The sequence below is a fragment of the Dipodomys merriami genome, unplaced genomic scaffold, assembly GCF_024711535.1.
Source record: "Dipodomys merriami isolate MVZ:Mamm:240054 unplaced genomic scaffold, mDipMer1.0.p SCAF_142, whole genome shotgun sequence".
In the NCBI taxonomy this organism is placed as follows: domain Eukaryota; kingdom Metazoa; phylum Chordata; class Mammalia; order Rodentia; family Heteromyidae; genus Dipodomys; species Dipodomys merriami.
In genome coordinates, this window is record NW_027202738.1 from 2181744 (window position 1) to 2198032 (window position 16289).

At 65.1% G+C, this 16289-nt stretch overlaps 1 protein-coding gene across 1 annotated transcript; it reads right to left on the reverse strand.

Annotated features, from left to right (window-relative positions):
* Positions 1-753: 753 nt before the first annotated feature.
* LOC138826387 (SH2B adapter protein 3-like) lies at positions 754-16268 on the reverse strand. Its single transcript, XM_070021491.1, has 9 exons — positions 15983-16268; positions 10758-10892; positions 9517-10227; positions 2490-2591; positions 2256-2341; positions 2076-2167; positions 1779-1993; positions 1519-1690; positions 754-1419 (listed from the first exon to the last, which is right to left on the reverse strand). Exons 3-9 carry the CDS (start codon positions 10198-10200, stop codon positions 1124-1126), a joined length of 1647 nt encoding a protein of 548 aa, XP_069877592.1. The 5' UTR covers positions 10201-10227; positions 10758-10892; positions 15983-16268; the 3' UTR covers positions 754-1123.
* Between the last annotated feature and the right edge of the window lie 21 nt (positions 16269-16289).

The following is a 16289-nucleotide window of genomic DNA, read 5'->3' on the forward strand; positions in this document are numbered from 1 at the left end:
GCTCTGCCACTTGAACCCCATTTCCGCCTCCAGATTTTTGCTGGCTAACTGAAGGCTTTGCTTTCCTGCCTGCCTGTGAGCTGAGAGCCTGAGCAGCTAGGGTTACAGGAATGAGCCACAGGTGCTCAGCTATAGTAGTAATTTTAGAGAAACCTGCTTAGAGAAGATGGTGGCATCTTTAAGGACTGGAGCGCAGGGCTGATCTGCTTCTTGATTCAGGGGAACGGTAGGAAGTGGGCAGTGAGTTGAGCAGCCAGCTGCTGGGGGGGTCGCGGTGGCCCTGTCTGACTATGGCCACACCTTGAACTGTGGGGCTGTCTGGTGCCTGGTGGCTCTGCTGGGGCCTGACCCCTGCCAACAACGCCACTTGCGGCGATGGCTGTGGCTGCCGCCGCCCCGCTGGAGCAGTTGCCTGCGGGCGGACAGCCACTCTGTGGTGTGCCAGCTCTCTGGTTCTACTGTGGTTCAGAAAGTGACCTAGAGCCCATTTCTGAGATAAGTTTACAAGCCGGCAGCGCCCCAGAGCCCTCTTCCTTTGTGCTTGTCTCCCTCCAAAAAGCCACTGTCCGCTAGAACACAGTTCTTTATTCATAAGGCACCAGGCAGGCCTGCTCCTCGCTGCCCGCGAGGGTGCCACCCACGGCTGGCTCTGCAGCGGGCTGCCCAGCAGCCCTGTCCGAAGTGAGCCATGGTTTATAGTTTGGAAACCTGAATCCTTTAGAAAGCTAACCTGAGGTAAAATGTTTAAAGTCGTTTGGCCCTCGAACAGAGCTCCTGTCCTGAAGCTGGGGGGGGGGGGGGGATCTCCCGTGTCAGATGGGCCTGCCATAGACTGTAGCTACACAGGGGAAGCCACAGGAGGATCCTGGCTTGTTAGTGTTTTGGGCTTCCTGGTGACCCCACCCCATCCCCAGTGGGAAGCCCGTGGTGGGCTGTGAGGTCCGTGGCTGGGGGAGGAGCCTCGTGGCGCCCCGCCCTCACCCCACCACCTGTGAAGCTCCAGGACTGGTCCCTAGGACCAGGAGAGGAGCTAGCCGCAGCGTCGGCAGACAAGAACATCTGTAAACAACAGACCGTGAGGCAGGCTGCTGGCAGAGGGCGGCCCCCAGTCACACTGGGCCGCTCACAGCGGCGTGTACTGGTTGTCTACCGCCCGCAGGTGGCCCTGGGAGGCAGAGTCCATCTCATAGTCCGAGCCCCGGGTGCCACCCCCAGCCGCTGGCTCCAGGTGCCGCAGGCTGCGCGCCAGCTCCTCGGGCGAAGGCACCAGGTGGAAGATCTGCTCTGGGGGAGACACGCGGCCGGACAGGGTCTCCGCGTTGAGCCCACGCGGACAGTCCGTCGGGCCGAGGTGGGGAAGGCCCAGCTCCGAGTCCCAGCGGGGGAGGGGGAGGGGGAGGAAGACAGTGCTGCAGGAGCCTGGACGGGCGACAGGGCGCGCCATGAGTCCCCGCACAGCGTGCGCAAAGCACCCAGCCCTGCTCCCCACCACGAGCCGGGACAGGCTTTGGGTCCCACCTGGTGGCTGGGAGACGACCACCACGTAGCTGGAGAGCCGGACGTCGCAGGTGGCCCCACACTCGAGCGGTATGGGCGAGCGCTGGAAGTGGTGCAGCATGGCGAGCACCGAGGGGAAGCGCAGGTGCTGCACGCGGCACTGGCCGCGCTCCGACAGGGACAGGCGCAGGTGCTGCGGCGACAGCAGCGGGGCCGGTGGGCCGCCGCCCCCCGCCGCGCCGCCGGGGCCTCGGGAGCCCCGCCGCCCCTCACCCCCCTACCTTGGCTCGGCCCTGGAAGTTGAAGGTGAGCACGTACTCCCCGCGCCGGGACTCGCTCTGGCGCACCAGGAACACGCCATGCGCATCGGCGCCCTGCACCTGCACCAGCTGCGCCGCCCTCACCCTGGAGATGGCGCCGTGGAACCAGGGGTAGCAGGACAGAAAGCGGGTGGTCTTTTGGCAGGCCGGCTCGGGCGGTGTCGCAGGAAACGCACCTGGCAGGGAAGACGGCCGTGAGCAGCTCCCCACCCCCCACCCCCGCCCGGCGCACGCAGAGAGGGGAGGCCGTGACCCCACCTGTGTCCGGGGAGTCCATGCTCCCCTGCGGGCAGCTGGGGGGACCGGGCTCCCCTGGGGGAGGGGCCGCCTCCACGTCCACACCGTTCAGCCTGTGGAGGAGAAGCTGGCGTGAGAGGCGGGGCGGGGCGGGGCGGGGCGGGGCGGGAGGGCGGCAGCTAAAGCTGGGGTGCAGCTCACCCAGGGCAGTCCCGGAGCTCCGCCATCCAGGAGTTGAGCTGCTGCTCATCTGCCACCTCAAAGATGATGTCTGTCTGGTCTTCCACCTGGCAGGGCGGGAGGGGTGAGCAGATGGGCTTTCCACGGGGCATGCTCACGTTCGCCGTGAAGGCGCGCAAGTTGTCATGGTGGAGAGGAGGGGTGGACAGGTGAGGAGGGCTCGGGCTCTCCTTGGGGCGGGGCGCACTCATTCACCTTCAGCACGAAGGTGTGCAGGTTGTCGGGCATCTCCAGCCGGGTGCAGCGCCGGACCTCGCGGATGCTGGAGCAGGCCGCCTGCAGCTTGGGCTTGGAGCTCTAGAGGAGGAGGCGCACAAGGCTCGGCTCTGCTGCCGGGCAGGCGGGGCTGCCCACACCACCACCCACCGCCAGACACGGGGCCACAGCGCTCAGAGCATCGCGACTGCCGCGCGTGCACGGATCACCCGCGGCTGTGACGACCGAGCCAGGCCCCGGAGCGCGCCCTCCTCCTGACACCGCAGCACGGCCGGCCCTGCCGACTCATAAGTCAGGAGCCAACGAGGGCTTCCCGCGGAGGACCAGGGCCCCAGCGGGGGGCGCGGCCCTCCAGGTCCGTCCCGCCACCGCAGGCTCTCTGTGCTTTGCCGCGCCCTGAGGAACACAGCAGATGGCCTCCCTGTGTTCCACACGAGCCCAGGCCCCAGTGTGCGCCGCTAGGAGAAAGCTGCTGGTGAAAGGCCTAGGCCTCAGCCGCCTGCCTGACCCCTCCACACCCTGCCTGGCTCAGTGGGGTGCGCTCGGTCTCCTCACGCGGGCAGCACGCGTGGGACAGCGGGGAAGTGCATCTGCTCGGTGGACACCACGGCTGTGCTAGACCCCACGTGCTTGGGTCCACATGGGCAGCTGAGCCCTGACACCGCGACTCCCCCTCCCCACCCCACCCCCACACACAGAGGAGGGGCCAAGCCACAGGGCCCGCCTCCCTGATGTGCAAAGCTAGCATGGGCCAGGAAGACCCTTGTGTGGGCTCCAGTCCTGGGGCTTGAACTCGAGGCCTGAGCGCTGTCCCCCAGGCTGCTCTGCCAGTTAGCCCCCAATAACGGCTTTTTTTTTTTGGTGGTTAATAGGAGATAAGAGCTTCACAGACTCAGCTGAGATTCAGGCACGGAGCTCTGGGCATTAGAGCCCCACGTCACCCCTGGACTGACTGTGTCAACCTGCAATGCCACCTAGGACTGGACACCCCAGTTGGCAGGACTCCCCACCACCCACTGTCCCCCTCCACCAGAGATGCAGCCATCCAACTCCAGACGCCCCTCCCCCCAGCCAAGCAGTGCCCAGCGCGCAGAAGGAAGCCGGGTGGGAGTGGGCGCCACGCCAGGGGGCAGCCCCGCGAGGGACACGGAGCCCCTCTTAGCCGCCAGGGACACAGTGGGTCCCCCAAGCCTGAGCTCCCAGGCAGAGGCCCCACTGTCGGTTCGTGGGGACCCTGGAGGGGCACACACAGGCAAGAGCCAAAACAATCTCCACTCACTTGTCCCGCTCCAGGGCACCCCAGGCCGCGGCCAGCCCGTCACCCAGCAGAAGCAGGTGGAGCTGCTGGGCTGCCACCAGCCTTAGTGCAGTGCCACGAGACGCACGCTCGCCACACCCATGCCAGAGCCTGGGAGCCGGCTCCCGCCTGGCCACCATGCACGCATGCGCGCACATCTGCGGCCAACTAGGCTCAGGAAGAGGCACAGAATCGCGGGGGCAGGGGCCCGCCCCTGGCAGCCCTGGGAAAGCAAGTCAGAGCAAGGGAGGGGTGGTTTCACCCTGTCGTGTGGAGACTGGCCCTGGACAACTGTGCTGTAGACTTTAGAAACCCACCTGGCAAGCTGGGATCCCAGCTACTCAGGAAGCTGAGATCTGAAGACCGTGGTTCAAAGCCAGGCTCAGTAAGAAAGGCCCTACAAGACTCATACCCAAAAAAAAGGTAGAAGTGGTGTTGTGGCTCAAGTGGTAGAGTGCTAGCCTTGAGCACAGAGTTCAAGCGTCAGTACCAGCAAAACAGAAACCTGGCAGCTTCTCTACCTGAGCCTGTTTCACTCCAGCACACAGACAGCGAGCGGATGAAGGAAACGTGGCCCATTCATGCGGTGGAAAATCTGACCCGAAGAAGGAACAAAATACATGACAGGCTGGACCCAGGCACCCGCAGCGCACACCTGTCATCCCAGCGACTCGGGAAGCTGAGATCTGAAGATCAGTTCAAAGCCAGCCCAGTTAGCAAAGCCTTGAGGCTCTGATTTCTAGTTCAGTACTATTAGAGAAAAAACAAAACACCACACCACACCACAGCTGAGGAACAGCACCCAGGCCCTGAATTCAAGCCCCGGAAGCCACGCACACTCACAACACACAAACCCTGGAAAACGTGGAGCTAAGTGGAACGCCAAACATGGCATCCAGCAGCACACCACGCGCCTGTGTGAACCGTGGGCACAGGCGGAGGAGCCTGGGGAAGCCGTGCGCCCGCGAGCTGCTCTGGGACGGGTAGGGCTGTGCACGCGCTGTCCAGCGCAGGGTGTCTGGCAGCACTAGCATTAGACCTCGGGGCTTTGAGAGAAAGGCACTGTCCAGGCTGGCCAGGGGGGATAAGGCGCTTTCACGGTGGTGGTGGTACTGAACCGAACTTTGAGCTTAAGAGCTTCATGCTGGCTAGGTGATCTGCTACTTGAGCCACACTGCCAGCCCCGGCCATTTCCGAGGTAGGTCTTGCTTCCCACGGAGGTCACCTTCGCTGTGTCCCTGGGTGTGGCAGGGTGTGCCACCGCACTTGGCCACTGGTAGAGTCCCTTCTGCCTGGACCAGCCTCAGACCTCCAGCCATCCGGATCCTCCAGTTTCTACTTCTAAGTGCAGGCGCTGGAGCATTGCATGGCGGAAAAAGATCCAAGACCAGGGAATGCCCCGTGCCACGTAATGCCGTCCACAGCTGGTGGGCGGGGCGCCCTGGAGGATGAACGCAGATGCCGGCGTACTCAGGCCACCAATTCCTCGATTACCCAGCGCAGGCCTTCCAGCCGGGGGCCTGGCTGTGCCAGGGCGGCGCCATCCACCACTTCCGCACCGGGGGAGGGACATGGAGAGTGGGCCCCAGAAAGGAAACCAGGCAGAGGAAGCACCTCCCCCCAGCCCAGTGGGGACAAGTGAGACCTTCCTGTGCACCCCATTTCCTCCTCTTCCTCTGCTTTCAGAGCGGACGGGGGATTTCCACAGCCTGCCCGGCCCCTGGGGCAGCCAGCGCCCCCGTGGGCTGTGTGGCAGCCTGCCTGACATCAGCTGGGCGGGGGGGGGGGCGGGGAGGCGCACCCCAGCCCAGGGCAGCACCCACTGCCAGACCCGAAGCCTAGCCCAGGTCCCGGCATCTAGCCAGCCACAGGGAAAACTGAGGCTCAGAGAAGCAGATGTCTTGCCCCAAGTGCCACTGCAAAGGTGAGAGCTCCCGCTGCGGCGCATCCTGACCTCACGCCAGCGAGGCCAGCAGCACCCCAACACAGTATTTGTTTCTTGTCGGTCGTGGGGCTGGAGCTCTGGGCCTGGGCGCTGTCCCCCAGCTCTTTGGCTCAGGGCGAGCGCTCTACCACTTGAGCCACAGCGCCCCTTCTGGCTTTTTCTACTTATGTGGTGCTGAGGAATCGAGCCCAGGGCCTTGTGCCCGCGAGGCGAGCGCTCTACCGCGGAGCCACCTGCCCAGCCCTGGTTTGTTGGTGTGTTTTTTAACTTTTTTGCCAGTCCTTGGCTGAGCTCAGGGCTGGGCACCATCCCTCAGCATTTTTGCTCAAACCTGGTGCCCTACCACTTGAGCCACAGCTCCACTTGCAGCGTTTTAGCAAACTGGAAGTAAGAGCCTCCCAGACTTTGCTGCCTGAGCTGCTTTGGGTGATCTCAGGGGTACAGGTGGAGCCGCCAGCGCCCCGCTTCCCCAGACACAGCCTCAAATGCACAAGGTGGCGGCAGCAGGCGCGAGGCGGGCGCGGGGCGCAGGCGCGATGCACTTTTGAAGAGCAGCTTTGGAGAGAACCCCTAGAAAGGGCAGCACGGGGCACAGGAGTCCTGCGCACCCCCTTTCCTTCCTTCTACCAACCCCGCAGGCCCTGCGGGGCCAGGCAGCGGGGCAGCGCCTCACATCCACCCCCCAACCCCCGCGGCGTCCGTGCAGCACACTGGGGGATGGGCCCCGCCACGGAAAGCAGCAGGCCGAGCCCGTGGAGAGCGAGGGCTGCCGCCCTGCGGTCCGGTCCCTGCCCTGGCTTCCTGCCGCCTGGGGAGGAAGCGTGCCCGCCTCCTCTTTCCCAGTGGCCCAGCCGGCTTCCCTGCCTTTGTTTCCTGGGTTGCACAGCAACCACACGCACGCTCGGTGGGACACGGCCGGGCCGGGCTCTGCAGCCCTGCCGCTGCGCCACGCGGGCAAAGGAGGAGGCCGAGAGCTTAGACCCTGTGCCCGGGCGCGCGCGGCCCCGGCGCCTGTGCGGCTACGAGCGCTCACCCGGACCAGGAGCCCGGGACTGGGAATGCAGCCTTGGGCAGTTGAGGTGAACTCGAACTCTCAGCACCCCGGGCCCTGCTCAGCCCAGTCTGTGGAGCCAAGCTCTCTAGGAGTTGAGCCACTGCCAACTGTCCGCCTGATGCAGGAAGCCACAGGTGGCTCCAGAACTTTCCTCTGATCTACTGCCTCCACTTGTGATGTGACACTTGCTCCCTCCGCCCAACCAGCACAAACCCCACTGCAGGGCCTTTGCACCTGCCAGTCCTCCACTCAGAAACCTCAGGACTGACGCTTCCTGACCACGCCCCCGGGGGGAGCAGTCACCCACTCTTCCAAAGGCCCGGGCTGGGGAAGGGGCCGAGCCAGCTCCCACCCGCCTGCAGAGGTGCCCACGGCTTCTACACCTGTGCAGGCAGCAGCGCGCAGCGGCTGCTCTCCCCTGCCAAGCCAGCCCGCTGCAGCCCCACGCCACGTGTGTGGGCAGAGGCGCAGGCCGCTGCTGCTGAGGAAGCAGGGCAGACCCGAGCCTGGCCCACGAGGTGGAGAACCGCCCTCGCGTGCTGGGACTGAGCAGGGCGCAAGCCTCCCTCGGCCACCTGCGTCTCTGCGCATCCTCCAGCCCCACCAGCACACTGGCTTTGCCCATCCTGCCCTCAAACCAGGCGAGCATCACAGCGGGACTGTGCACCCCGACTCCACGCAGGGGGGTGCACCCCAGCAGGGGAAGACAGAGCTTGCGCTCCTGAAACCAAGTCCACACAGCTCTCAGGCCAACAAGAGCACTCAGGACCCTCCGAAAAGCCAGGCCCTCGTATCCCACGCCTGTCATCCTAGCTACTCAGGAGGCTTGAGATCTGAGGATCACAGTTCAAAGCCAGCCCGGGCAGGAAATGCCATGAGACTCTGATCTCCAGTGAAACCCCAGAAAACCGGAAGTGGCGCTGTGGCTCAAGTGGTAGAGCGTTCGCCTTGAGCTAAAGAGCTGAGGGACAGCGCCCAGGCCCAGAGTTCAGGCCCCACAACTGACCCAAGAAAAGGAAAAATGACAACAGCACAAACAAAACAAAAAACCTCTATTGTGGAAAGTGAAGTGAGAAATAACATATAAAATGTACAGGAGAGGGGCTGGGAAGGTGGCTCAGTGGTAGAGCGTTTGCCTTGCATGCACGAGGCCCTGGGTTCAATTCCTCAGCACCATATAAGCAGAAAAAGCCAGAAGTGGCATTGTGGCTCAAGAGGTAGGGTGCTAGCCTTGAGCTGAAGAGCTGAGGGACAGCTCCCAGGCCCAGAGTTCAAGCCCCATGACCGACAAAAAATAAAATGTACAAGGGGAGGGCTGGGAAGGTGGCTCAGTGGTAGAGTGCTTGCCTAACACACATGAAGCTCTGGGTTCCATTCCTCAGCACCACATACACAGAAAAAACCTGAAGTGGTTCTCTGGCTCAAGTGATAAGAGTGCTAGCCTTGAGCAAAAGCAGCTCAGGGACAGTGCCCAGGCATTGAGTTCAAGCCCCAGGACTGGCAAAAAAAAAAAAAGCCTGGAGGTGGCTCAAGTGGTAGAGCACCAGCTGTGAGCAGGAAAGCTAAGTAAGTGAAAGACCCTGAGTTCAAGCCCTTTTACTGCTGGCAGAGAGAAAGAGGTGAAGGTGGGGGAGGAGGGTAGAGAAGACAAAACCCAGGCATTTCACGAAACAATCAGCTGTAAACCCAGTGCAGGTGGCTCACCCCTGTAATCCTAGCTACTCAGAAGGCTGAGATCTGAGGATCGCGGCTCAAAGCCAGCCTCCGCAGGAAAGTCTGTGAAACTCTTATCGCCAATAAACCACCAGGAAAACCGGAAGTGGCGCTGTAGTTCAAGTGGTAGAGCGCTCGCCTTGAAATGAAGATCTGAGGGACAGCGCCCAGGCCCAGAGTTCAAGGCCCAAGACCAACAACAACAACAAAAAAGACTCAGCTGGCCAGGCAACGGCAGTGAGCAGAATCTGCTCTCTGGGGCTGCTGACTACAGAGCCAGAGTCTCTAGTCACTGCCGCAGGCGGCACAAAATGGTGCAACCGCTTGGGGAAATATTCAGCAGGTGTTAGAGAACAGCAAAACTGAGGTCTGAACTCAGGGTCTCAAACTGAGCGGTGCTCCACCATCTCAGCCACAGCGCTTTTTGTCTTTTTTAAGATGAGGTCTTGTGACCTTTGCCCGGCCAGCCGCAGACAGGGGTGCTCGGCTCCCACGCCACAGTAGCTCACACTTCGGTAGGAGCAATCCATCCGGCTGGCTCGTTCTCTAACTTCTTTTGCCTAACATAGCTTTGAAGCAGGATCCTGATCTGCAGCTACGCTCCCAGCCAGAGACTGGGAGGTGGAGGCAGGAGGCGGCTGGTAAGTTCTGGGACAGCCGGGGCTACACAAGACGGGGGGGAGAAGAGTTCCAAAGGATAAACAGCCCAAATACCCATCCGCGGTGCCAGCCCCCTCGTGGAACTCCTGGTTAAGGGGCGCCCTGTACTCAGCCTGTGACCCGCGGACAGCTCGAAAGGGCCACTTGGCCCCAGCCGAGCCCCGCTGGGGCCGGGGAGGCTCCACAGGCAGAGACGGCGGAGGCGGCCCAGGTCCTCCGCCCGGGACGCGCACTCCTGCCCGGGCTGGGGACGGCGGTGCCCTGGCGTGACGGCCCTCGGGGAAGGGGGGTGGGATGGGACGGGGTGGAGTGGGCGGAGGGGAGGCCCCGCGCCTACCTTGGGCGGGTCGAAGAGCTCGAGCACGCGGTCGCGGGGGTCTCCGGGCTCGGCGGCGCGGCGCAGCGCCAGGCGCCCCCGCTGCCAGCGCGCGCCGCTGTCCATGGCCGCCTCGTCCGCCAGGCTGTAGCGCAGCGCCGCCTCCTTGAGGGCCTCGGGCGGCGGCTCGCGGCCCAGGCCCCAGGGCAGCCGCTTCCGCGCGGGGCCGGGCCGCGCGGGGCCGCCGTCCGCGTCGGCGGGGTCGGGGGCCGGGTCGGGGCCGGCGGGCAGCTCCCCGGCCGAGCGGCGGCGGAAAAGCTGGCGCAGGCCGCGGCGCAGCTGGCGCAGGGAGCCGGCGGCGGGCGGCGCGGGCGCGGCCAGCTCCTCCGAGCTGCGCGCCTTGGGCAGGCCGGGCGCGCGCGGCGCGGCGCGGTAGTCGCGGCCCGGCGGGGCCCCGCGCACCTCGCGGCGGAAGTGGCGCTGGAAGAGGTCGGCGAAGTGCAGCGACACCAGCTCGGCGCGCGGCGCCTGCAGCGGGTGCTCGAGCGCCCACAGCCGGTACTGCCGGGCCAGCGCGCGCGCCGCCGCCGCCGCGTGCAGCTCGCAGAACGCGGCCCAGCCGCGCGCCGCGCCCGACGGCGAGGCCGAGGCCGAGGCCGGCGTGGAGCTGGGGGCGGCCGCGGGCTGCAGGGAGGGCCCGCTCATGGCCGGGGGCGCGGGGCGGCCGCCAGGCTGGAAGACAGGAGGAGGGCAGGCGTGAGCGGGGCTGCGGGGCCGGCGGGACCCCCCCCCCCCCGCGTCCCCTTCCCCGGGCCCCGCCAGCCCCGTGCGGCAGGACGCCACGCACACAGCCGGATCAGATCCACCGGGGAGGCTGGGGCCGGTTCAAAGCAGCCTTACCGCCAAGGAACTGCCGAAAAAGCCGGAAGTGGAGCCCGGCCTTGAGTAAAATACCCGACCGCACCAAGCCCCGAGTTCAAGCCTCAGGACTGGCAAAGAAAAACAGAAACAAAAACCCTGAGGGACGAAGCTTCGCAACTCAGGAAGCCAAGCTGAGGATCCCAGCTCCCAGCCCGGGCCACCAGAAAACCAGAAGCGGGAGAGCGCTAGCTGGCAGGGACCGCACCAGGCCCTGAGTTCAAGCCCCACGGCCGACAAAAAAAGGCCGGACTGGAGGCATAACTAAAGTGGTCGAGTGCCAGAAGCAAGCACAGGCCCCGGCTCCGATCCCAGAAGCGCCTGTGAGCAGCGCAGTGACTTACTTCATCGCTCCCCGCCCGCGGTGGCCATGTGCGGGGAGGCGCCACGCTGCGGCTTCGCTTCCCGGGAGGGTGGGAGGACGGAGGGCCGCTGTCAGCCTTTGGTAATGATGACGAGGGTAGCGGATCGAACACTAACTATGGGATAAAAAGAGGAAATGAACGAGGCTCGGGCGTGCAAAGGTCCCCGTCCCACTGCGGAGCCCCTCCGGGCAGGGGGCTGCCTGCCTGTGCCGGGCCGCGCCCTCCGCCCCCAGGGCCGCAGCTCTACCTGCGTCCTCTCCCCTCGCAGGCTGCGGAGCCTGCGTGCCCGCACCGTGCCCGGGGGGCTGCGGGCCTGCCGCGGCGGTCACACGCACGCACCGCGGCCGCCCAGGCCACTCCCGGGAGCTTCCTCACTGACCAGGCACACCTCACACGGTGTTGGCCATGTGGCCCGCCCCCGGCCACCCTAGGCTGGCCCTGTCTCTGCTGTCCACTCCTGACAGATCACAGAAGCAGCAGGTCCTCCAAGCCCTCCGCACAAGGGTCCGTCCCCCCCCCCCTTCAGCAGTTGGCTTGTTTTTTTGTTGTTTTTTTTTTTTTTGTCAGCCATGGGTTTGAACTCTGGGCCTGGGCGCTGTCCCTCCGCTCTGCAGCTCAAGGCCAGCACTCTACCATTTGGGCCACTTCTGGTTTTCTGGTGGTTTACTGGAGATCAGAGTCTCAGAGTCTCATGGACTTTTCTGCCCAGGCTGGCTTTGAACTGGGATCCTCAGATCTCAGCCTCCTGAGTCGCTAGGGTGACAGTTGTGAGCCACCGGTGCCCAGCTTTTTTTTGAGCCATGCTGGGGTTTGAACTCAAAGCTCTCATTCTTCGGCAGGCGCTCTACCATTTGAACCAGGCCTTTTACCCCCTTCACTTCAGTCCTTTTTGGAGGGTACAGCCTCATTTTATTCTGGGCCAGCCTGTTTGTATCTCCTCCAACGTGACTGGGGTCATCGGTGCCACACACTCGGCTACTAGTTGAGATGGGGTCTCAAGGGCTCAACCCGGACCCTCCTTAGCCCCATCCTCCGGGGCTAAGGAGTCTAGCCTTCCTTAGTGGCCAGCTCCACACCAAGCCCTGGACGCCCTGAGGACGGCCATCACCCACTATCTGCAGGAGCTCACCAGACGTCCACGTGAGCACAGAGGGGCTGCACACCCAGTGACCCCTCCACCACTGACCAGCTTGCTGGCCAGCAGCCTCCCGGGCTCGGCCCACCCCGCCCCCGTCCGTGCCATCCATCACCTTCAAAGCCCAGCTGTGGCCACCTAGAGGCACGGGTAGCACGGGCTGCAGGGCGCCGGGCTTTCGGGTGCTCAGAGCAGTGCCGGCCCATGCGCCGGACAGCAAGCAGCAAGCAGCAGCTGGGGGCGGGGGGGGGGGGGGGGGGCGCGGGCTGGTAATGAAGCCCAATGAAAGCCTCCTCAGGGGAGCACCTGGTGGCCCTGGCAGGTGGGAAATTGCCAATAGGGGTGTCAGGTGGGGCCAGAGCCTGTGAGATGGGCTGGCAGAGGGGAGCTGGCTGCAAGAAGGTATGGGTTTGGGGGGGGGGTCGGTTGTGGGTGTTGAACTCTGGGCTTGGGCGGTTCCTCATCTCTTCAGCTCAAGGGGAGCGAGCGCTCTACGCCTTGAACCACAGCGCCACTTGTGGTTTTCTAGGGGTTCATTGGAGATCAGAGTCTCATGGCCTTTCCTGCCTGGGCAGGTTTTGAACCATGATCCTTGGATCTCAGCCTCCTGAGCTGCTGGGGTGACCGGGCACCCGGCAGGCATGGGGTTCTCAGCTTAAACCCGCTCTGCACCTGTGCTGTGCTGGATCCTGGACTCAGCTCTGGGCAGGAAGCACTCACTCTCCATCCCCGGAGCCCTGACATGGACTACAAGAGGGCCTAGGAAGATGGCCCTGATGTCCCAGGCCACCAGAGCCACCGGACTCTGGTCCGCCTCACAAGGTGGGGTGCTCCCACGGGGAGGCAGCCAGGCTTCCTCCGAACCCCACAGCTGCAGGCAGCGTGGCAGGACAGCACCCAACACAGCACCCCACGGCACTGCCACGGGACCTGCTGAGGCCAGCACCACGGGGAGGGGCCTGCTGTCCCCACCCAGGCTCCTCCCTCCTGAGCCCCAGCCTCAAGCCTGTGCTGCAGGAGGCCTCCGACACGAGGCCCCAGCGCAGGCCTGAGCAGCCTCTCAATACCCCCTGGACAGCACCGTGACTGGGCGGGCTTCCGGTGTGACATTAAACGAGCCGGTCAGCCGTCAATCAGTCTCATACCCTGTGAGGGGCGCCTCCTTCCAGGTGGCCTCCAGGAAGGGTCCAGGACCAGGGACGTGTCTTCCCCAGGAGGCTCCGATTGCCCCTAGGAGGCTCAGGAAGGTGAGGACCCCGAGGGGCACCCACTTGCCTTTGTGGACAGACACCGTGAAGCCACCAGGGAACGGTGTGGAAGCTTTGGGTCCCTGGGGCCACCTATGCCCGGAGACAAGGTCAGTGTGGCGTGCCAGGACTGGAAATGTCCTCTGGCTTCCTCTGCCCCCAAGTCTAGCACCCCAACTACATTTGGGAGGGAAAATGCCTGGAACAATCTCCCTAAAAGTGCGTTTCTTCCTCCCCTGCCCAGGGCCAAGGGGCGCACACCCTGCGCCCGCAGCCACCTCCCGCACCAGGGCCTTCAGGACAGAGGCCGGGCTGGTGCCCAGCGCATCCTGGGCACCCCTCCCCCAGCACCACCCTCTCTGAGCCTCTCCTTGAGGGGACACTGGAACACAGCCCCTCGAGCGCACACGGTATCAGGCCTTCTTCTGTGTCCACAGTCCACAGGTCACATTCTGAACCCTGGCCCCAAGTCTGGGACTCCCCAAAGCTCACTGTGAGTCAGCCCTGCTAGCAGCAGGGCACAGACTTCCTCCCAGGGCCTCCCTGGGGATGCGGCAGGGGCGGGCAAGGAGGGGCCACATCCGGACAGGCTCCCAGGGGCTCCAGGCCTGGCTCACGAGGCAGCCCCGGCCTCGCCCCCTGCCGACCCCTGACAGGGTGGCGTGGGAGGAAAAATCTTCCAGCCATCTGCTCAGCTGCTGGGTTTCCGGCTGGGCCGGCCTGGGCTGGGGCAGGGCAGGCAGCCAGGAGGACCTGCTCCCCTGGGGAAGTGTCCCTTGTCCCCATGGGTGGGAGGACTTGGGGCTGCTCAGCCAGTGCGGGCCAGAGACCCCAAGGGCTGGCTGCCCACACTGCGGGGCCAGTGAGCCCCAGGACCTGTGGCCAGGCCCGGGACTGGCTCAGGGGACCTCAGTGGCCAGAAAGTGGGATACAGGGTTCCTGGATCCAGTTAGGCCTGACGCAGCAAGTGGCACCTACTGAGCAGCTTGCAGCCTGCTTCCTCGCGGAGTGCGGGTGTCTGGGAAGCAGGTCAGGCTGAACCAAGCTGCTTCTACCACCCCACTCTCAGACGACACACACTCACATGCTCAGCCACACTGCTTCCGGTCCCGCCCGGCCAGGGATGCTCACCACTCAGGGGCCCCGGGATCTTTTCCCCAGGAATCCCGGCTAGGAAGTGCCTGCCCCTCTCGGCCGTTAGTACCAGCAGCCTGCACTTGTTGAGCACTGACTGCACGCCTCCACGCCGGAACAAGTCCATCAGGTAAAATCACCAGCGCCCCACTCCACAGATGAGAAGACTTAAGCTCAGAGAGACAAGGGACAGGCCCAAGGTCATACAGCCTGGGCAACCAAGTCCAGGCAGTTGCAGCTCCATGCTTCCCACAACTGCATGGAGGGGCGGAGACTCTTGGCCCCCACTGGCCAGGTCCTAAGAAAGGCCAGGGATCATGCCCAAGGCCTCCTGATGAAGCTGGCAGAGCCGGGACCTGGCGCAACGCCTGCACTGACCTGGGAGAGGTGGAAGCACACGTGAAAGTCCTGCGTGATTGCCCAGGGACCACCGAGGGCGCCAGCTTCCACATCATGTGGCCCCAGCGGGCACACAATAAACACTAGGACACTCTAGTCTGGCATTCATAAGGCACAAAGAACCCCTCCTTCACATAGCACAGAGGGTAAGCTACCAAGGATTCACGGAGATGGGCCTGTTCCCACCAGATCGCTGCCACTGAGGGAACACCCTTCTCCCCTCTCTGGGAACAGCCAGGGAACAGGAAGGGTGGCACTCAGGAGGGAGAGGCCGGCGAGGTGGCCGGCTGGACTAGGCATCCTGGGCTCAAATGCTGGCCCTGGCAGGCCCAGACTGCCCCACAGTTGGGCAGCTTCGGAGGCTGCTGTGGGGCTGCAGGAGAAAGTTCTGTACCCTTGCAGAAGAACCAAGGCCAAGGGTGGAAAACCAGCCACTGACCTCAACAAGGGAGTAACAGTGCCCACAACAGCCCCACGACCACCAGCTTGCAACTTCTAGGGTCCTATGGAATGGCTTTGGCTGTCACATCATGTGACCGCAGGGGAAACTGAGGCAGGGCTAGACCTCCCAGCCGGGAAGATCCAGGAAGCTGAGGAAGCCAGTGCCAAAACCACTGCAGAGAACAGAGGTTCCCCAAACACCCCTGAGCCCCTGGCGCGCCACTCCCGCGGACCGACAGGTGTCTCGTTCACTCCTTTATTAAAGCCCCTCGGAGGTGGCACGGGCGCTCCGGCGGGGGGGGGGGGGGGCTGCCGCGTCCTCGGCCAACAGGGCCACCGTGAAGGCGCCGCAGGCCAGCCCCTCCCCGCCGGGCAGGGAGGCGGGGGGCGCGGCCCCGCCCGGAGCCTCCTCGGTTCGCCCCGGCCCGCCTGCCCGGCCACCGCTGCCTGCGGAGCCCACCTGAGAGCCGGGGTCTCCAGCCCCCAGGCCCGGCCGGGGCGGGTCCCGGGTCCCCGTGTCCCCCAAGTTGGCTGGGCCGGCCGAGGTCACCAGCCGGGCCGGCGCGCCGAAGCCCCCGCCCGCGGCGGGATCTCACTTCCTCCGCCGCGGCCCCCTCCCCTGCCTCGGGGCGAGAATGGGGAAGGGAAGCGGAATGAGGAAACGCGAGCCGGGGAGCGGCGACCCCGGCCCCGCGCCTCCCCGGCGGGGGCCCCGGCCCGCCAAGCCCCGACTCCGGACTCCTCGCCGTGCCGACCCCAACTTCCGCGGCCCGGCCCGGGGGTGGGGGCGCCGCCGCAGCACGTGTGCGGGCCCGGGCCGCGGGCACGCCCGCCGCGGGGCGGCTCACCTCACACGCTGGGGCTCCGGGCCCGGCCGGCCCATGGCGTCGCGCGCCGCCGGCCCCCCGAAGCCGCGCGGGGCGGGCCGGTCCTCGGCCCGGACGCGTCGTCTCCCGCGCCGGCGGCTCCGGAGCGGGGCTCAGGCAGGAAACCGGGGCTCGGAAGATGGCCAGCGCCTCATCATTTCCGCTGCCAGCGCCTGACAGCTGCGGGGAAACACGTCCCGGGGCCGCCGCCGGAGCCTCGGCGGGCCGCGACAGTCCGGGCGGGCGGCCAGGCGGAGGCGGTGGCCCGAGCCCATGCCGCCCCGCGCCG